We start from the raw sequence: 22,121 nt of genomic DNA on the forward strand, positions 1-22,121 counted from the left end.
GATGAGGCACTAGCAAAATTTGCCACCCTCAAAGCAAATGTAGGAACATTAAGAAACAGAGGATGCCACACTTGAGAGCCGTTTTGTTCCCCAGAAATGAAGGCGGGGACCATCTTATATTAGGCCTATTTAAATCTTTTATTCTTTCCATTTCAGGCGCAAACCTAGTTTACTCAAACTACAATACGTAGATCTATCTATTTATTGGTTCCTACCACAACCACATTAGCTTATAGGCCCAATCGTTGGACATCCCAAAATCACCCATGCTCCTCTGCCCCTATTTCTAGCTTTTGAGATTACAAATGCACCAAATCCACCACCACACCTCTTTCTTACCCTAACTGGAACAAAACACTTGCCAACACTCATACCATTTTTAACATCAACTCTCCTCCTCTTTGCTTCCCAAACAACACATTCCTCCATTTTCCCTTTCAAAATACCATTTATAACTCTTTCCACTTTTCACCTGAAACTCACACTTTCTCGTCTATAACTTTTCTGCGCTTCTATCATTTTCTGTGACTAAACCGCTCTGTTCGTAATTTATTATTAACTATTTAAATTTTTTTTGAAATTAGTACAATGGGTGTCAAACAAAAACCGTATATATCTATCCGTATTTATTTAATATTTATACAAAAGATTATGAAATCTCTCCGTATTGCCACGGCACCCGGCCCCTACTGTCTTGATTGATTGATAGAAGGTTGAAAGGTCTCAAAATATGTAAATAATTAAGGAAGATATTTTCTTAAAACTATAAATATTGCTCGTATAAATCATATATGTAAATAAGTTCTCATTTTTTTATTTATTAGTTACATGCATATTGTCTGATGTAAAATTGTTTTAGCAGTGGATTAATTAAAAATCACAATCTGAATAATGAGATTCCCTCTTTCTTAATTATTAGATGTGGTTTATATATTAAAAATACTTGTTATAAATTTTAGTTATATAGAAGTAACTATTTGTTTTATACTGTGCTTGAGTTAAAATACAGCTAACATAACATCGTGTAAATCTACTTTTTTTTCTTGTGAACGAGATTTGTTATCTCAACGTTATTCATGTTGCTATTATGTCTTATTTTTTTCACTTTTATTTGCTTTATATGCACGTATGTTAGAAATATTTAAAAGAGAACTAATCTTTTCGATGCAAATAAAAAAAACGCGGAAAGTAAATGTCTATATATACTTTTTAGTCTTGTCTTAATTTTTTTCTGTACTGCTAACTTTTATGACATGTTAAATGAAAAATTTAACACCTTTATACTCGCACGGATGAGAGAAAATTATTTCAGCTGTTGATCTTGCACTTAAAAAATAAAAAATTGTGCGGAAATATTGACTATAAAAGTATAATTATTGTCATTGTTTTATAAACTACTGAAAAACAAATTAAAAATTAAGAAAAAAAATAAGCAAGTTCTAAATCAATGTGGCTTTGAATTTGTTAATAATTGTACTGGTCGAATTTGTCAGTACTCTTTGAATATGTATGGTATTTTATTTAGAAGAGAGTATTCATTGTTCTTCATATATAATTTTTTGTTGTTGTTCATTCTTCTGGTACACAAAAACATTGGCTTCATTCTATTTGAATTCGATGCTGAAAGCACGACAGAGAGAGAGAGAGAGAGATGTACTAATTTAGCATTGTATAGTAATTTGCATATAGATAGATGAAAGAAAAAGAGATAGTTGAGGAAGAAAAGAAAGAAGGGTGGTAAAAGTTGTAAGGCACGCGCTTAAAAGAAGAGTGAGGAATGTGCATAATTTGAAATGTCTGCTCATCTTTGGTCACCATCATCACTGCCTACTGCCAAACTTTGTCCTGTTTCGGCACAACACCCTCCTCTCCTTCATTTAACCCTCGGTTCTTCACCACTCTCCAACCCACGCCCACTCCACCACTTTCTCTCACATAACTCTCAGTTCCTCGCGCTTTTCTGGAAACAAATACCTGATTACCTGATCCATCTCCAAGCTTTACCCAGGAATCATTCCACTTCCACCAATTACTGCCAACTTCCCACCCCAACCAAACTACACTCACTCCACTCTTCCTAATCTCATTCACTTCCTTCCCCAAAACCTTCAAACCCCAACAATGGAACCTACCTTTCATCTCCCACTCCCCACTTTTCTCTCCTCCACCATCAACACCCATTCTTTCTTTCTCTGCATGATATAGATATATGTATATTATATGCAAACCCTTTTCGCTTTTCCAGTTAGTATCACTACTACACATCGTCACTATCAATATTATTATAAAACCAAAACCCTAGTCTTTGCTACAACAATCACCTCGCCACCCAACTGCCATCGTACCCCCAAGATCTAAAGCAGATCCGAAGGTTTAAACGAAAAAAGTCTTGGGGGATACATCGGATCAGATCCATGGATTTGGTTTCGGAATCGGCCAACGTTGCCAGCCCCAGGTACAAGATGGAGACCCCCACCACCAATCCAACCGCTGGAACCTCCGCAGTCTCCTCTCCTTCTTCCGGAAGCAACAGTGGCAGCTCCACTCCCAGCCGTTACGAGAACCAAAAGCGCCGTGACTGGAACACTTTCTGCCAGTACCTAAGGAACCACCGTCCACCACTCTCGCTGGCCCTGTGCAGCGGCGCGCACGTGCTCGAATTCCTCCACTACCTCGACCAGTTCGGGAAGACCAAGGTTCACAACCACCCTTGCCCGTTCTTCGGCCTTCCCAACCCTCCTGCGCCGTGTCCCTGCCCTCTCCGCCAAGCGTGGGGCAGCCTCGATGCCCTCATCGGCCGCCTCCGCGCCGCCTACGAGGAAAACGGCGGCCGCCCGGAGACCAACCCCTTCGGTGCACGCGCCGTCAGGATTTACCTGCGCGACGTTCGTGATTTTCAGGCGAAGGCGAGAGGTGTGAGCTACGAGAAGAAAAGGAAGAGACCGAAGCCGAAGCTCACTCCCGCTCCTACTTAGCCAGCCAGCTTGAAAGAGAAGCTTTGCTAGCAATGTTTCACCACAGGTATCAAACATGAATCGTTCGTATATTCTATGGTGTTTTTGTTTTCGTTTTGTCCTTTGTATGTTGATCTTTATTATTGGTTTAGTAAACCGAGTGGTGGATGTTTTGTGCTGCTTTTTTGCAATTTTAAGGTGCTTTTGTCTCTTCGAAGACGTGCTTCGTCCTCTAGATTGTTGAGATGATGCCCTTGAAATTGTTCTTCTCGCTTCTTGAGTCGGGGGATGTTAAGAGCCACGACCTCTGTGCGTCAACTACTACTAGAAGATATGTTATCATATTTGTACTCAAGTTAATATTATATATCTATATATCTATATATATCTATCTATATATATATATATATATAAATATCTCGGTCATCATCTTCATCCAGTGTATATTTATGAAGCATGCACTTCAATCTCTCCACCCCTCCTCCTGTAAGTGAGAGCTTTTTTGAAAAATATTTCTTGACTTTTCAGGGGATTAATTAATTGGGTTTGGGTATATTAAATGAGCTGGTGTATATGTATATATACACACATGTTTGTCTTCCATTAGTTACATGTATGCAGCTGCAGGGAATCTACATAACTTATGTACATGGGGATTGTATGAGCACGATGAGCAAAAAGATAAACATTTCTGTATTCACAGATTTGGCATTACCTGCACTTTGTTTTTCTTTCTCTCTTAGCGCATCCATGCACATCTGAAGGGAGAGAAGTTCAGAGAAACAAACATATAACTTTTAACTTGAGATCGAATCGAACTGGTGAGGATCTAACCTAGAAAATGTGCTTGAACAACAGCAAAATTATTAAGCAGCTAAAGTTACGAAAATAAAGCGTTAATGAGTATTATAGCTTGAGAGGACTCACGAGCCTAACATGTAAATGGTCTAATCCAGTTGAATAGTTAATTGGAGATGATTTAGCAAAAGCTATGAAATAGGGTATAAGACAAATATGTAGATTGCCTTTCTCTATTATAGATGCCAGCTAAAATGAGTATGTGAAAAGTAATTGGATATGGCTATGGAGAGATTAAGTTTTGTAGTCTTGACAATTGGGACAGGCTATTTGCCTAATCCCCTTGGCTTGGAGAACAACCTATTTTTTTATGTAAAAAAGGTTGTTCTTTTTGGTGTGTTGATGATGGACTGTCTCCCCTCGCTTCTTGGTTGGTTAGGTCATTTGGATGAAATGGTCTTTTATTCAAATTATCACACTAAAGATCCAAACCTAATATATTGTTTGTTAGCTTCTTGATTGAATGGGAAAAGATATACATTAATTGCGCTTTAAAAGAGAGAAAGTTAGACCTTTGGTGACATGATTGATTTTCCTTGATTCTGCGCAACACAATAAAATAATTCACAAAATTTCAAATTTTTAACCACTCAAAATCAGATTTATTTGCTTAGCCCTTCACTTCAAGTTGTTGTATCATCTAAAAAGGCTTTTTTGACAGGAGTTCATAATTATTCAGGAAAATTAACGTATTGTGATTTAGCTACTTTATCCCTAGCTACCAACATAATTAAACCATGATTTCTTGTGTATTCATAATTGACACAATTGTTTTATTTTTATCTGTACGCTGTCATTAATAATACTTCAAAAGTTGGAATTTATACTCGAGTTATCACATTAAAAAAAAAGTATGTAAACAAGGTGTTTTTTTTCCTATATTTAGCACTACATGAATTATGTGAAGATAACTTTTGACATCTTTATGATAGTCAGTTTTAATTATATGATGGATATAAACCGGGCAATGTAGGATAAAATTTAATTCCAGCTCTGATGCATGTTTGTGCTTATTATGCATAACAATTATCCGACAAAGATATTAATGAAGTCATGACCATAAAAGACATGGGACTAGCTTGAACACTCTAAGTCGCAACTTTTATAGTTTCTTCATAATATTTTCAAGAAAAAAGAAAAAAAGAATAATTTGTATTGAACTGGTATAGGAATTATTTTTCCTAAATAGATATAAGAGTGTGCAAGCTTAAAACTAATACTTTTTCAAAGAAAATCTGTTTCTTCCCTCAGCTTAAACATGGGAATTGGCTTATTATTGCCAACTACGATTGGTACCAGCTGGTGTGGCCATAATAAACATTGATGGACTGAAACTATAAAGCGAATTTTCTTGAGTAACAAAATGTTTTTCTTTAAAACAAAAGAGAGAAAAGAAATTACATTTTCCAATCTTTTTAGCTTGAAAATTGCAGTCCTACCAACAGATTGGGTAGTAGTGAAATCAAATCTGAATTCCTATTCAAACACGGTCATATTAATGACTGTTTTTTCTTCAACTAAAGCTATTTCGGAAGAAAAATGCATGTAAAAAGTAAAAGAGATCTTTTAAGAATTAACGTGTTACAGTTTAATATGCTTTAGTCAGCTCTCAACATAATCAACAACGATTTCGAATCTACTTTTAAAAAAATAATAGCATTGTAAGACTTTAACTTCAGTGTGATTATTATATGGTTAAGGTACAAATATTTTTGTTACTAAATTTCCAAAATCAATCATACAACTTTCTATTTTTCGTAATGATTTTTCTAATTTTAGAATTTTTTTCATCAAAAGTTATATAATATGTAGCGCATTCCTACGTATTACAGTATTCTTTCTCCAGACAAATAAGGAAGAATAATATTTGCATTGACTTCAAACATATTAAGTCATTTATTTTCTATTAGTCCTAAATTATATAACAATAAAGATATAAAAATAGCCGCCATTTGTGTATTATATATGATTTTAATATGCTATAATAATTATTTCTGAAAATTTAAATATATCTTATCAATTTTATCTTTAGAGTAAATATTTCCCTATAATATATTTAAAATTTTGTTTTTATAGTGATTCAATATTATGATATAAAAATGAATACGTAGAAAATAAGTTATAAACCCTAAGTAAAACACAATTATTTAAAAAAATACAGTGTTACAAATAAATTATTGAATGAAAAAATAAAAGTAACGTATAAAACTATCATATATATATATATATATAGCAGATATAAATAAATGAAGTACAAATTTGATTTTATTCATCAAAAAGCATATTTATTCCTATGTTGGATATTTATAGTTCATATGTGTTGGTTTAATAGGGTTGGTTTGATTTTTTGTTGCCCTAGATGAAATATGATAATTGGATGTATAGATATGGCTCGTTCGTGCAGTAAAGAAAATAAATGGTAAGTCACAGATGAGAACTGTTTTTTCCTTTTATTTTATTAATTATTTTAGATTCTGAATTAAACTAAAGTGATTTTTGATGAATGTAAAGTAAAGATGAGAATAATATTTAGAAACACGCGGCAACACACGCGGCGTGGTTCTGGCCGCTGGTGATGGGTTCATTTGAAATTCCTGAACTAATTTTGAATGTCTTCCATTATTATTCGACATTCTACAGGGAAATCTTTCACCTTTTAGGATAAAATAATATAATTGCAGAAAGCAGTGTATCTTAAAAGATGATTTTTGAATTATTGGAAAACTACATGAAGAAGAAGTTTCTATATATGCTTAAGGCTACACTTGGGTAGTTTTGGGCACCTTATTGAGTTCTCAGCCACGTGCTGCGTTTTCCGGTAAGCCTTTAGGGGTGCCAAACTTCAAGAAAGCAACAACACCAAAATATTTTTTACTCTTTCTCTTCAATTTACGAGCATAGTTCTGCTTAATTTCACGACAATTAATACTGCTTACGGAGATATTTCTCACGTGACTTCATCATTTCAATGAACTCGTCTTGGTTTTGCAATTTTCTTTTATTTTACTATCAACATTATCAATATATGTCTATAAAACTTTTCTCAACTTTTTTCCTTTTAAAACTAAAATTTAATTCAAATGCTTTTATAATTTGTTAAAAAAAGGTTAATAATTAAATTTAATGTGTGAATTGTTCGTCAAAATCTACTCATACAAAATAACGCCATGTTATCTTATCTTGCACCATTTTAAGCTGTGTTTTCAATAAGAAAACAACAATTAATAGATGTTGGAAGTTAAGATAACATCCAACATATTTGAAAACGAAGAGGTAGTATGAAAATCATCCTCGTTTGAATTCGTAGTGGTAAAGTAAGAAATAAAATTAATAAAAAAATTTGCCTTGTCAATCAGTAATTTTTAAGATTCTTCTTATAAAATCAGTAACTCATAATTTTAAATAGTTTACCCTTGAATTTTTCATGCAAAACTATTATGAAGTGAATTTTTATCTCTATTTAGTTTTATAAAATCATGAGGTGAATTTTATACTTACTTATATAATATAAATTACTTACTTATATAATATAAATTTGTTTTATCTTTATCTTTTTTATTCAATTTTTTTTAAATACTTGTAAAAAAAATTTACAATTTTTTTAAACATCTGTTTCGAGAGAAATATATCTCAACACACAAAAATAGACCATCTCTTCTCCATGTTTCTTTGTTTTTAGATGCTAAGACTTTTTCTGTGTTTTTTACATGTATGTTTTCTTTATGCTTTTTACATGCTAGTGTTTTTTTCCTTAACACCAATTCAAAATTAATAAGTGAATTTATTATATAAATTATTTTTGTATGTTGAATAAACTTAAAATTTACCTTTTAATACAATATCATAATCATTAATTAAAATATATCAAAAAAAATTTGTTTATTGAATTTATTATTCCACCTAATATTGTGTCACTATCAAATAAATCGTTATTAACTACTCCCACATAATAGACGTATATATTCAAGTTGAGAAGAATATTTTCAAAATTATACATAGTCTATAAATAAGATAAATCTATACTATATAAATAAATATAAATCTTATCTTACAATTTTGTGAATTAAAATCAAAATCAAAATGTATTTTGTATTTTGTAAGATTAAATTAAAATTAATATTCACTTTTTAATAAAATGTATTGCATATCAATATATTCTGTAATAAGTGAGTTTAACAATTATGTATAATAAAGTGTCAATCATTCGTGGAGTAAGTTAACTTTTAAATAAATGTTGTAAAACAATTAAGTTTAAGTTGCATTATTTATTATCAAATAAATAAATTTATCTTTAAACAAAAAGTTTGTAGCTGAAAAATCTGAAAGTGCTTTTCCTTGCAAACTACATAGATAAAAAGTGTTAAAATCACATTAAATGCAGTGACTAGACATGAAATGAAGCAGAGCCAGTAAAGATGGACAGACAACCAATATAGCGACTAGCGTTGACTGCCAAATATATATTTTGAGTGTGCGAAATACACATTTTCTCCCACTAAAATTAAAAAACAGACGTAATTATATTTCTCAAATTTTAAAATATTGAAATAAAATTACATAAAGTAAAACTTGGAAGAGAAAAAAAAAGGTAAATTATAATAAAGTAAAGAAATATCTGGGTGGACACGTTATCCTATGAGTGATGAACACCGTACAAACATCCCCGCAATCGCCGGTCACATGACACGTGCAATTCCTGTGGAGTCCACGAGGCGCGTGCTCCACGTGGCAAGTGTACTATGGATGTCGGCATTAGGCAAGAGCATTGGTTGTTCTTTTTTCCATTTTGGTTTCGCTCTGGTTTTACTGTTTTGGTTTAGGGGACTTTCACTTCAACGACGACCCTATTTTTATCGGCTCGATGACAATGGAATAATGGATCACGTCTCCATGCAAATGCTGCCCACTTCCTTCTTTTTCTTATACCAATATTTTACTACCTAACCCTAAAATCAAAATCTTTAATTTTCATAACATCTATACAAAAACATATCTATCATATTTTGCATAAATATCTTTTTCTTATTGACTTTTAGGATATATTGAGATTATTGTATTGATGTTTGATCATTTTTTTCCTTAATTGGGAAGGGCTGCAAATAGTATAAACAGACTTTATAATGTGATTAGTTACGTTTTCTATATTTAAAATAAATAATTGAGCTAACCCTTCTTTTTTTAAATGGCTTAAAATGGGCTAATTTAGAAAAAATAAATTGAAAAATCTATATGTTTTTGTTTCTGGTCAAACATTTCTAATTTCTTGATGTCTCAATTTTTAAGTTATTTTAATTTTTTATTGATTCAATGTTAAGTAATTTCAATCGTGTAAACCATTCAGATTCTTAATTTTTTTATGTCTTAATTTAAGTCATTTAATTTTTGTTAAACAATTTCAATCATCTAAATCGTTCGAATGTACGTATAGAATACATTCCAATATTTAAGTTAGTAGTAGATATCTCGATGTATTAAATGTTTTAATCAGTAAAATCTAATTATATTGCATGAATTTTATATTTATATTATTTATAATGGACTTTCACTTATTATTAGGCTAGTAGCAACCCAATGATACCTTAATATTGTTATGTAGTTGATTTATGCTAGATAGTGAGGTGTACTTTCCAAATAGATTGATTTCAAATGTAATTATTAATACACACGTTAATAAGTTATTTTTTAATATTTGATCGATAAATCTATACTATAGAATTTTAATTTATTATATAAAATATTTTTCTAAAACTAATACAAAACTTGTTTATATAGTCTAAACTCAATTTTGAATTCTAGGATAACCTAAATTTCATTTTTTGTTCAACATTATTTTTAGTGTTTGACCTATTTATCCATTTAGATATTTGTAAACAGTTTTCGTTAATTTAATAACAAATAGTTTTATATAGTTTATTTCGAAATGTGTTTATTTAATGTAAGGTATTAATTGTCTATGTTTACTCTTTCTATAACGTTGATATGGAGTCTTCAATAGGCTTGACTAATATCAAGGTGGAAAATACTTTGTGATTATGATGTTTTAAAATATTTATATTTTTAGTCATAAGATATAATAATGTCAGTTTCAAACTTTGTCAATTTTTAACTTATTTCTATGTTTTTAATTACTAAGTTCAGAAATACATCTGTTAAACATATTTTATTCTTTAATAGATTGATATTTTGAGTTATGTTGAGATAGATTATTATTTTGTTCTTGAATCATTATTAAGTCACTTAAGAAGTCTTTAAATGCTTATTTTCTATTGATAACTATTTTCAATTAAGTTTATATATCATAAGATATCCAATTATATATATATATATATATATATATATATATATATATATATATATATATATATATATATATATATATATATATATATATATATACTTTTATGTATTTTCGTTAGCAATAAAATAAAGTAATGTTGATTGGTGAATTTTACTACTTTTAGTTTATGTTTTTCCCTTGCATGGGGTGAATAAAATCAGATAAATATTAGAAAAAAAAAAATTAGCCCAAAGGAGAAAATTATTGCGGGTATACTAATAACATTGTGGTTCTGGGAATATTGGTATTTACTTTTCTATAGAAGGTGGTGAGAATAGTCAGTCACCCATCATTTGATTAATAGCTACAGAAACATTTGTACTTTTACTTCATGCACCCCCACAATTGCTTTAGCACCCTCAAACTTTCGAGACAATCGTTTTTACCCTTTTGGAAAAGTAATTTTCCGACTATATATTTGGAAGCATTTTGGAATGAGCTTTCCAGAATTTTCATAATAATATTTTCAGAACTAAACTTCCATAAAAAAACTTTGGAAATAAAATTTTATGATTTGTCTGAATAATTTTTTTGAAATGTAATTTTTGGAAAATATATTCAAAACTCATAAAATACCTTTCAGAATGAGTTCTTTGGAACAACCATAAACGAAACATGTTTGTCAAACTTTCGAAATAGCCATTTTCCCTTCAGAAAAGTAACTTATGGATTACAGAAGCTTCCCGAAATTATCATAACAATGTTTTTAGAACTAAATTTTCAGAATAAATTTTCGAAATAAATTTACAGAATGGGGTTTCTGGAATAGAATTGTCATACCGTGTGAAATATATTTAGGAATAAATTTTTCAAAATGGAATTTTCAAAATTTGTTTTTCCAAAACTCATGAAATACCTTTCAGAACGAGTTCCTTGGAATATCCATACATGAAATATGTTATGAGAAGAGATTTACGAAGCATACAAAAATAATACCTTTCAGAAAATAAAATTGGATTTTTTTTTTTGTATTTTCTTTCTTTTTCTTCCTGTGCAGCGTTTTCCCTCTCTTCTTCTACGACAATGGAGCTGTGGTGGCGGGCGTTGAAGCCGTGATGGTGGTGGTGTGATGTGGTGCAATAGTGGAGGGAGTTTGAATATTTTTCTAGTGTTTGAGGTGTGATTAATAATAATGGGGGTGCAAGAAAACAACCAACGTTTTAATTGATTTGAATTATCTTTTCTTCAACTTAAGGCCCATTGTCAGGTAACTTTTACTATTTCCGTGTTAAAGTGCGCCCACCAGGAAGAAATATGCTTGAAATATTTCAAATTAATTAAATTGGCATAACCGAAATAGAAGAACCCTAAGAAGTCCAAACGCTGTTTTCGAGTCCAATTTCTCGTTCCCTCTGCATTGTGGAATTCGATCGGAGTTGCGATCAATGACGACACCGCCGTCTTCCTCATCAGCTTCGCAATCGCAGTTTGCCTATTCAAACCCTTCCTATTTTCCCGTTCCCTTTCACCTGCAGCAACCTGCAACTACTCATTACGCTGCACCCTACGTCGCCGCCCCCTCCGTGCAAATCCCCGCTCCTCCCGTCGTCGGTCCGGTTGCGCCGGCGCCGGTTCCCGCTGTATACTCCGCCGTGCCGCAATACCAGGCCAGTCGTTTTCTTCCTTCTTAGAATACCAAGAGGGAGAGGTGGGGTAAATTGATTCAATTTATTTTATGAATAAAATGAATATTATGTGATTGAACAGGCGCAGCAGCTATTTGAAAGGGATGCACAGATAATTACGCCGGAGGCTCTTGAGAATGTTAAGGCAGCGATTGCGAGCAGCGACGTGGAACACAAAACCGATGCCAAAAGGAAAGCGGTTCCTCGCAAAGCTGCTGGCCAATCGTGGGAGGATCCCATCCTCGCTGAGTGGCCAGAAGGTATGATGACGATATTATGAGTATTATGTCGTCATTACTATTTAGTATTTATTAATGGTTGATATAATTTTATGTATATTGAAGGTTTTCTTGTGTTTTAAAATATCATCTAGTATTCCTGAATCCAGTTTTATAAATGTTTGGGTTGTGTCCGTGAGGGCGAATGTTTTTGTTTTATTTTTATTGAGCCTATTTAGAATTTGCGATCGTGATTTTGTAGTGAGATAAGAAATGATAAACTAATTTATCTTTTTTCTTTTATGATTAGATGACTATCGGCTTTTCTGTGGTGATCTTGGTAATGAAGTGAATGATGATGTTCTTTCAAAAGCTTTTTCCCGATTTCCTTCCTTTAACATGGCACGAGTAAGTAGATTTCCCATCTAACTTGAATTCTCTTTATGTTGGCTATGATTGTCGTGCTAGTGTGAGCATTTTTTATTTCCTGTTCAGATTTTTGTTTGAAGGGATGCAGTTGTTAATGATTTGTGTATCTTAAGGTAGGTCTTGTTTTATACTTCACTTTTGATTAGACATTTTTTAATGATAAAATTGATGTGTTATTTTGTCATCTCAGGTTATCCCTTCTTGTTGCTCGTTATTCACAATTCAAGGGCCATTGAAATTATATACTGGTGACCTAATGCACCTTAATTTTAACAATCAATTCATTTTAAAATCAGCGTTGTGATTATTATTTTGTAGTGTTGTGAGATCTCAGTATCAGAAATAGATGAAATCAGGTGTCCTTTGAGTATTGGCTAACCAGTTTGAATTTGGTAGATTTGGCATCAGGTTGATTCTTACATGGAATCTTTCTACTAGATTTTGTTTGCTTTTCCTGCCTGCTTCTGCTCTGTTTAACCTACATACACATAGTATTCTAACTATTCAGAATTATTTCGACCATTGTATTTTTGGGTAATGTTTCTAGTATGCAATTATTTCAACATTATACGAAGTTAAGTTTAGGTGTGGATGAGAATAATGGACCATTAAAAGGACTTTTAAATTTGCATGGGACCGTTCCTGGACGGAGGCTGTATAAAATTATTCTACTATTACTAACAATAATATGAGTGGAAATTCTGTTATTTTATTAAGATTTGATCAATAAATACAGAGAAGAGAACCCTAGTGCTGACCGTATCCCTACAGGGGGCATGATCCCACAGTCTGTTAGAAGCTTCTAATTACTGAAAGATAAAACAGGGTAAAATATTTACTGCACGTGGAATCATTGACTAATGGTTGAAATACTTGAGCCAAATGCTGGCATAAGTGGAATTTGGGTCTGCTAGTAGTTGTAAATGGCCATCTTGGACCAATGGCTTATCAGAGGGCAGCTGAGACTAGCTCTTGTGCGTGTTGGCTGGAGACATCGGTGTCTTTTTAGTTCAATTGGAATGAGAAAATTGGTAAAATAATGTTAAGGAAAATATGAACTGAAAAATTAGTAATAGTTGTGTCTATTAAGTATCAACTAATTATTTATTCTCTACAAACCAGGTTCTTAGTGCATAGTAAATATTGTGAATAATATATTAAGTTGGTGCAAATCGGAAGTTAAATAGGTGTTTTTGCATGCAGTAGTTCTCATTTGAGACCGAGCATTTTGCTCGGTGTCATGTTAATGGAAGTATGAGGGCATGCTATTTAATGGTGATGGCATCTAATTCCATCTAAAGAACTTAAGGTTTATATAGTCTTCTGTTTGTAATTTGTAATTTGCCTTGTTTTACTTGTCTGTAAGCAAACTAAACAATAATTATTTACACGGTTGTGGTGCATAGTAATGGGGGCTGATTAAGGTTTTTATCTTTTTAGGTTGTCAGAGATAAGCGTACTGGTAAAACTAAGGGTTATGGATTTGTGAGCTTTGCCAATCCTTCTGACCTTGCTGGTGCTCTTAAAGAAATGAATGGTTAGTAAGTTCAGACGGGCCTCTTCAAGTAATACTCTGTAATTTCTAAATATATGTTTGCTCTTACTCTGTAATATCTGTTACTCTACTGACTTTTGCTTTGATTTAGTATAAGTATTTTAGTGGGATATAAAATGATAGCTTGGCAATCAAAATTTCATGATGGATTATTGTTTCTTTGAGTAATGAATTTCTTTGAGTAATAAATACTGCCAACATAAGGAGACAATATTTTACCAAATGCAACGAAATGTGTATTTTGACTTTGATGTCTCCATTTCAGGAAAATATGTTGGCAATCGGCCAATAAAACTACGCAAGAGTAATTGGAAGGAGAGGACTGATTATGAAGCACTGGAGAAACAGAAGGTACAATTTTCTTTGTCAATGATTTGAAATTGTTCCGTTAATGTATCCTCCTATATGTCCAATTTAATTCTTTTATTGTTTACATGACAGAATCACATTCAAAAGAAACCAAAATTGTCCAGGAAAGGTGTGCTGCACAAGTAAAAAGGGCCAGAATCTGTGTAAATCAGGTTACCAACTTACCTAAGTAAAACGGTGTTTACAAAATGCTATTTGTCTTTTCATATGAAATGTGGTCTACTTAAGGGCCTCCCATTCAGATATTTATTTCCAAGGAACTCCATGCAGTGGGATGAGGAATTAAACTCAATGTATAAAATTTGACTTCTGCATATTTTAATGAAAAATCTTAGATTGTGTACACATGTTGGCCCTTTGGGGAAAAGGGTAAAACAATTTGAAGATCCCATCCGGCATAAACTGGCTGCTGAAAACAGTGTTATTTTAATGGGAAGATCTATAGATAGCGTGGTTCTTTGTGTTTGATTGATGACTATCGACTAACATTTTACGTAAGTTACCTGTAGTTCACCTGTACGGTATCTTCTCCAGCTGCGTTTTCAAGAACTTCAAAATTTTCATAACATAGAAACGTTTGGTTAAGAATTAAAAACAAACTTTTCATCGAAAATTATGTGAAACATTAAAATTTAGAGGGTGTTTTATTTTTAGTATCCCATGAAAAGTTTACTTTTAACTGGCAATATCTTGTTACAAATTAGTTAATATTTTCCATTTTTTAAAGTCGACAAATTTTCAAGTAAAATTTGTTTGACCTAATTTATTTTCATCAATATTTTTTCTCGTCCAGTGTTTCTACCATGAGTCAAATGAAACTTGGTAATGATGTTATACTTTTTGTAGGCAATGTATGTTGACTTTCTACTCAATCGTGAATAGACGCATAAATAAATAAAAAAATCGGTCGTTTATATGTTCAAAACTGAAAATAGTTATAAATAGAAATTTTGGGTTGGAAAAAAAATGCAAAATCTTTTATGCGAGTCAATTTTGATCCGGTTCATTAAGAATTCGGCTCACACGGGTTGAACATGTGAATTGGGTTGGTTCACCAATCTACATATTTTTTTTATTAAATCAAATTAATTATTCAAATCCTGTTTTTTTTTATTGAAATCAAATTAATTGAATTAATTATTCAAAATGTACAATCTTTATTTAGCAGTAGAACCTTATGCGTTGCTGTCTTTTCAAAAGTTCTCCCCTGCAAATAAAACCCTAAGATTAGAGATTGGATAATATTATAGATGGAGATAAAGAAGAAAATGCTCTCTTATATGGAGATAAAGAAGAAAATGCTTTTAAGAGAGCATAATACTATGAATTTATCCATTCATGACTCCAATTTAATAGATGAATAATATTATAGATTGGATAATTCAGGAATATATCATTTGTTTTATCTTGCTATATATTTTTGTTAACGACTATATGTAGTTTCTTGGTCAAACGATTGTGTATGTCTCATTAAACTAAATTGACAAAATTTTATGCTATCAATTAAAATATATATAACAATATATTTCTTTGTTTCATTTTCTTTTATATCAATTGGTCTAATTATTACTATTTTAATTTGATAGACATGTTATAAGAATCTCAGAAGAGGAGGGTAAAACAAAAGTTAATTAAGCGAGTCAATGAGTCAACCTACCAACCCGTGGTGGGTCGGGTCAGGTTCGAATTTTTTTGGCTCGCTAATAAATGAGTCGGGTTGGGTTGGCTCACTAAGTGACCAACCCGTGTGGATCGGGTCGGGTTACCCGTTTTGACAGCTATAATAATTAATCTTTAATTTATATTATTCTAAATAAATTATATTTTTGACAAATAGCTTGATGAGGATAAATCACTTACAATCAAACCAAAATCGGGTAAGTGAAGATGGTAAGGTTGGTTTTTCACACAAAAATTAAAGAAGTACTTTAGTACATTAATTTTAAGTGTTACGGTAACCTAGGATGTGTTCACTTGATGAAGTATATTTGAGGGAGAGGGAGTGAATTTGAAGAGATATAAGAGTAAGAGTAAATTATGTGTTTTTTTTAAGGAAATTTGGAGGGGATTGATAATGAATTTAAAAATAAAGTTTGTATAAGATTTGATGGTTGTAATAAATAAAAAATGTTTAATTAATAAAATTAAAGATTATCAAAATATTCTTAGTTATAAAAATAACATAAAATGATGACAATTATGTTGTGTGGAGGAAGTGATTTCCTTTATAATGACCGCGTCATTTTCAACCTCGTGTTTAAACCTTACTTAGAACAAGTATAACATCATGATGATCAATGAAGCATGACGACTCACCTGAAAAAACGCTCAACAAAATTCTCTCCACCATAACAAAAATCTTAGTTCCTCCTTCAATTCATTGAATATTTTGAAAACTCCAAGAGGAACTGGAAGACCACACCCTTTATACATGAGAACTAAGCTTATACTTATGGAGGGAAGTTATTATATCACCAACCACGTACCAATCAACTAGCCATATTTAATGGCTGCATAATGCTCTCCCATGAAGGGTTTAAAAATTTCAAAATGAAATAGTATGGTCAGGAATCTTGTGTTGATTGTTGTGTTTTGTTTATCAGGTGTTTTATCAACTCAAGAGTCTCTCAGGCATGCGAAGAAAGTAACGAAAGTTACTCGCGATGAAATCTCTGTACCTCATATATAATATTTATTAATTAATTATATTAATAAAGAATAAAACATATGGAATGATTTCAATTATGTATAATCGATTACACTAAACCGGGGTTAAATATGACATTTTTCCAAAAATCACTTCAAATTTGTGTAGATATATAAAGATGGAAAAAAAGTATTTATCCCACAAATTCTCACTTTTAATTGCTTGAAATCTATAAAAACAAATATAAAAAACTACGTAAGTCCGTTTCCACTAATTTGTCTTAAAAGTAAATTATAGTAAACAAACAGAGTCTTAATGTTATTTCAGGAAGGGAAGAAAGAAGCAACTACAAGAAAAAAAAAGTTATACAATTATGCTTAATTGTGTAATTTCCTTAATTTAATGTTGGGAGTTTTGGACCTATATTTTAGATAAAAAGAAAATGAAAACCATTTAAAATAGTTTGAGAACATGGATTATGTGATTTAGCGCAAAAAAAAATATAAGAAATTTCACGTTTTGCTCTAGTGTAAAAAAAACATTTAAATTTTTTAAAATCTAAATATGCATATTTAATAATTAAATTTTTAATCATAATTTCATTGAAAATTGAAATATTTATAATAAATCATTTACTAATAAATTATCATTTTAAAAAACATTCTTAACAAATTCTCTCTGATGTTGCAGGGGTAGGCTCGTTGTGGGTTTTAGATATAAAAACTCGTAAACCCCAACTACTTCGTCATCTCCACTGCCTTGCCGCCACAGCCATTGACCCTCCGAAGCTGCTGCATTTCTCGACGGTTCTTTCTCAAGCCTTTGCTTCCACTGCTCACTGTCACTTCTACTGGTGAGACTGGGCGCAATTTTCTTACTCTTAGATAACATTCAACCATAATTTCAATTTCTACTCTCTACAATTGTTTTGCCCCAATTATGGCCCCTTTAGAATCTCTAACCACTGATTGTTGCTATTACTCTAATCAAAATTATCCTCCTCTCTCTCCGCTAGATAATGTTACGTTACCTTATCCTTTCCGTGCTCAACATATGCCTATATTAACTTCCATTTTCCATCAATAACCCCTAAATATGTATATGATTTTATTTTTTTTGCTTTGTAATGTACAGATAAGCAGTTTAGCTTTCTTTCGATATTTCATCTTTGCATTATTTGTTTTAATCTGCACTTTTGGGTCATGCTAGCAAATGATGTAACTATATTGCTACAAGAATACTATTGTGATGATTATTAGAATTTCCGGTTATGTTATTTCCGTCTCCCATTAGTGGTGTTGTATGCTTCTTCTTTTTGTTTTTCGTATATGTTTATTGTAACAAGTTTTGAACTTTTATAGCTGAGTCCCACCTTTGTAGGGAAAAGAGGATAGGTGAATGAGAAGTGCGCCAGCCGTTTATATAGCTTGAGAGTGCCCAATTGACCGAACAACTAAGATGGGACATATAGGTACTCTGCAAAACAATTTTCTCAGCTTCCATTCTTTGAATGGTCTGCTTGGTTGTAACAAAGAAGAGAGCTGTATTTTTGGGGCTAATTCTGCTCCGGATCACAGTTCAAGGAAAGAACCGCCTACCCTACACCGACTCTACTTTGGTGATTACTTTTGTTCAACTAAATATCATTTTCCTTGGAAAGGATTGCGGTGTAAAAGTTTTCACGGAAGTGTTTTAATTGATAGAGTTGTTGAAGTTGACAATGGAGGTCGTGGCTTTGGAAGCGATTATGTTGGTGTAACGAGAAATTCCGGGGATTTAAAGGATTCGAACAATGCTAGAAACTCTACGAGTCTGTCACCTGAGGAGGCACCATTCGTTGAAAATGATGAAACGACCAACAATAAAATTCTTCAGAGGCTCTGCAGTCTGGGAAAGTTAACAGTGGCGGCTAGGTTGATTGATATCATGGCTCGGAAAAGTCAAATACCGCATTTCCCTTCTTGTACCAATTTGATCCGAGGTTTTATTAGAAAAGGTGTTGTAGGTGAAGCTTGCAAAATAATGAACAAAATGGTCATGTCTGGTGGCATTCCTGACACAATTACATACAACATGGTTATTAGTGGCCTGTGTAAAAAAGGTCATTTAAGATCTGCCCTTGATCTAGTAGAAGATATGAGCCTGAGTGGTTGCTCCCCAGATGCAGTTACTTATAATACAGTAATTCGCTGCCTATTTGATAAGGGGGATTATCATCAGGCAGTTAGTTTCTGGAGAGACCAATTGAGAAAAGGCTGCCCTCCTTATCTGATTACTTATTCAGTGCTTATTGAGCTGGTTTGCAGATATTGTGGGGCTGCTCACGCCCTAGAAGTACTGGAAGACCTGGCAATGGAAGGCTGTTATCCTGATATCATTACATATAACTCTCTTGTAAATTTGACTTCTAAACAAGGGAAATACAAGGATACGTCTTTGGTTATATCAAATCTTCTATCCCATGGAATGCAGCCCAATGTTGTGACATACAATACCCTTATCCACTCTCTTATTAACCATCGATATTGGGATGAAGTTGACGATGTTGTGAGGATTATGCACGAGACTTCCTGTCCTCCTACACAGGTTACATACAATATCCTTCTAAATGGCTTTTGTAAATCTGGACTTTTGGATCGTGCCTTAAGCCTCTACAGCACAATGGTTAGTAAGAACTGTTCGCCAGACATTATAACATACAATACTCTTCTAAGTGGTATATGCAAGGAAGGGTTTATAGACGAGGGCAGCCAGTTACTTAACCTATTGGCAGGTACTAGCTGTTCTCCTGGATTAGTCACCTATAATATTTTAATTGATGGGTTGGCTAGATTGGGTTTCATGGAGTCAGCAAAAAAATTCTATGATGAAATGGTGGAAAACGGAATCATTCCTGATGAAATTACTCACAGTAGTTTGACTTGGGGGTTTTGTGGGGCAGATCAATTCGAAGCAGCTACGGAGCTGCTAAAGGAAATGCGTGAGAAAGAACAACGGATTAAAAGTACTGCATATAAATGTGTAATCCTTGGATTATGCAGGCAAAAGAAGGTTGAGATTGCAATTCAAGTGCTAGATTTGATGGTGAAAAGTCAATGCAATCCAGATAAGAGGATATATTCTGCTTTAATCAAAGCTGTCGCTGATGGGGGAATGCAAAGGGAGGCTAATGATTTGCATCAGACGTTGATCAAATGGAATATTCTGAAAGAAGAAATCATTTTGGATTAGTTGAAGTTTGTGTATAAAGATAGGCACAATTTCACACTTCAGGTCACGTACAGATTATACGTTCTCTCAGGTAATTCTTTTGATCCCTTTTGCTCGTGGGAATTTGATCGTGCCTATTTGAATTAGTTTCACACTTCCTAAGTTCTCTCTAATTCTCTTTCTTTCTAATCATGGTAAAGATTGGAGTGAGATGTCGGTGTTACACACCCTAAGTTTTCTCTAATTCTATTTCTCCCTATTCGTGGTAGAGATTATAGAGATAAAGAATTTGGGGAACAAATCTTCCCCTGAACACAAGGGGATCCAAATCCTTCTTTCTGAGGTTGATTATTGGTGGAATGTAATGATAGCTAACTCCATAAGTCTTTTGTTTCTATTCTAGTTCAGAATGTTTTTTTTTTCTTTTTTTTCTTAAAACAGATACGTGTTACAATGACATTGCTTTAGTGCATTTTCCCTTCTTTTTTTGTTAATTTACAACTTGCCTCGTTCTTTCAGGTCGATAGTGACAATTTGCAACCACCCTGGGTGCTATTACATTTTACTAAATTAAGTACAATTGCCTATCGTTGATCTTAAGCAATAATTACATTTTAAGTTGTTGACATTAATAAAATGAAATGTCCATGTTATATAGGCCATAAGGCTACTAGAGAATTGAGTTTCTTGTAATAATGTTTAAGTTTATGTTTGGATATCTAGTGGTAAATGAAATGGAATGCGAGGTGATGGAGCAAAATAGAATAGAGTAAGATGGGGGCAAACTTACTATTACTTTTATGATGAAATGTAAAAAAGAAAGAAGACAAATTCCATATTATACCCTCAAGTTAGATGGATGAAAGAGGGGGTGTTTGATGTTATGGAAGGGATTGCGTTCCATCTTATTTCACTGTACACTAACTTTAAACAATTCAAATAATGGAATCTATTATAATTCCATTCCATCAATTCTTTTGTTAATTCTAGCATATCCTTGAATTTAATTTCATTTCTACTGTCAGCTTAGCTTTTGATATCAGAATATTAGATGAAGTTGGAAGGCATTTTACTAGATTTTTATTTAGTAAACCTCTACTCTTGTGCTTGAGATTGTAAACATCGGTGAATTAATCTTTACTTAATTTGTGTGGCTAAGACTCTCTAATTTTTGCTGTGGGTATTTGCCAATGTAGGAAAACATGTTGGGAAGTTTTGACGGATAGTTGCGTGGGGCTGCAAGATCCGACGGTATTGGCTAATACTGTCTCTCAGCATGAACTAGAATTTCGGTAGTTGTGGTTGACAAGAACATGTGCTGGTGTTAAGTTATTTTTGAAGTCAATCCAATCTTAAAGTTTTGTCCATGTGTTAATTTTGGTAGTTTTAATTTCGTTCCGTTGACTTGTATAATACAATCTAAAGAGTAATTTCCCATTTCAATAACATTAAGATAGCATGTAGTAATCATGGGTGTTGTTGATTTTTTGGAGTTATCTATGTCAAACATCTTTTGTAGTTCATTGCATTATTTAGATTGACAAATTAAGATACCTTGAAGTCCAAGAAAGAAGGGTAATCTGTCTCAGGTCTCTGGGGATTGTCTGTCTCAGGTCTTGGAGTGCGATTTGTATTTCTGTTGGAGAATTTTACTGAACTCCAATTGATTTTAAGATGAAATCCGACATGTTCACCAACGCGAACCTCTCGAACTCCTGCGTTGAAACTTGTGAATTCTTGGCGAATGTATCTATTAGGTGATCCAAAAGTAGTATCATCTATAAAAATCTGAACTAAAAATATGTCATCGAATCATTAAGGAAAAGAGTAGAATTAACCTTTTGAAATCTCTCAAATTACCTAACCTTTCACATCAGTTCGTTGTCAAGTGAGAAGTTATTTTTTTAAATCTCCACTAT

At 32.6% G+C, this 22,121-nt stretch overlaps 3 protein-coding genes across 4 annotated transcripts; all 3 read left to right on the forward strand.

Annotated features, from left to right (window-relative positions):
* Positions 1-1,896: 1,896 nt before the first annotated feature.
* On the forward strand, positions 1,897-3,656 carry LOC124834472 (protein LIGHT-DEPENDENT SHORT HYPOCOTYLS 2-like). Its single transcript, XM_047309171.2, has 2 exons — positions 1,897-3,021; positions 3,153-3,656. The coding sequence occupies exon 1, from the start codon at positions 2,415-2,417 to the stop codon at positions 2,973-2,975; it is 561 nt and encodes a 186-aa protein (XP_047165127.1). The 5' UTR covers positions 1,897-2,414; the 3' UTR covers positions 2,976-3,021; positions 3,153-3,656.
* Positions 3,657-11,422: 7,766 nt separating this feature from the next.
* On the forward strand, positions 11,423-14,811 carry LOC124834452 (RNA-binding (RRM/RBD/RNP motifs) family protein). The gene is made up of 6 exons (XM_047309145.2): positions 11,423-11,756; positions 11,857-12,034; positions 12,303-12,400; positions 13,862-13,958; positions 14,242-14,327; positions 14,418-14,811. Exons 1-6 carry the CDS (start codon positions 11,535-11,537, stop codon positions 14,469-14,471), a joined length of 735 nt encoding a protein of 244 aa, XP_047165101.2. The 5' UTR covers positions 11,423-11,534; the 3' UTR covers positions 14,472-14,811.
* A 2,875-nt stretch (positions 14,812-17,686) lies between these two features.
* LOC124834459 (Pentatricopeptide repeat (PPR) superfamily protein) lies at positions 17,687-21,725 on the forward strand. 2 transcript variants are annotated; one of them, XM_047309155.2, is made up of 3 exons: positions 17,687-17,845; positions 18,354-20,293; positions 21,399-21,725. In XM_047309155.2, the coding sequence occupies exon 2, from the start codon at positions 18,451-18,453 to the stop codon at positions 20,221-20,223; it is 1,773 nt and encodes a 590-aa protein (XP_047165111.2). In that variant the 5' UTR covers positions 17,687-17,845; positions 18,354-18,450; the 3' UTR covers positions 20,224-20,293; positions 21,399-21,725. The 2 variants fall into 2 exon arrangements, with proteins under 2 accessions (XP_047165111.2, XP_047165112.2); XM_047309156.2 differs by having other exon boundaries at positions 17,691-17,845; positions 18,373-20,293.
* The last annotated feature ends 396 nt before the right edge of the window (positions 21,726-22,121 follow it).

The sequence above is a fragment of the Vigna umbellata genome, chromosome 8, assembly GCF_029865625.1.
Source record: "Vigna umbellata cultivar VRB3 chromosome 8, Vumbellata_1.0, whole genome shotgun sequence".
Classification (NCBI taxonomy): Eukaryota; Viridiplantae; Streptophyta; class Magnoliopsida; order Fabales; family Fabaceae; genus Vigna; species Vigna umbellata.

What these genes read in the sequence shown, in the direction of transcription:
- LOC124834452 (XM_047309145.2), top strand. Translation starts at nt 11,535, where the DNA reads ATGACGACACCGCCGTCTTCCTCATCAGCTTCGCAATCGCAGTTTGCC. An exon ending in CCTCGCTGAGTGGCCAGAAG is followed by an intron (nt 12,035 to 12,302) that starts GTATGATGACGA and finishes TTTTATGATTAG; the next exon opens with ATGACTATCGGCTTTTCTGT. An exon ending in TGCTCTTAAAGAAATGAATG is followed by an intron (nt 13,959 to 14,241) that starts GTTAGTAAGTTC and finishes TCTCCATTTCAG; the next exon opens with GAAAATATGTTGGCAATCGG.
- LOC124834472 (XM_047309171.2), top strand. Translation starts at nt 2,415, where the DNA reads ATGGATTTGGTTTCGGAATCGGCCAACGTTGCCAGCCCCAGGTACAAG.
- LOC124834459 (XM_047309155.2), top strand. Translation starts at nt 18,451, where the DNA reads ATGGGACATATAGGTACTCTGCAAAACAATTTTCTCAGCTTCCATTCT.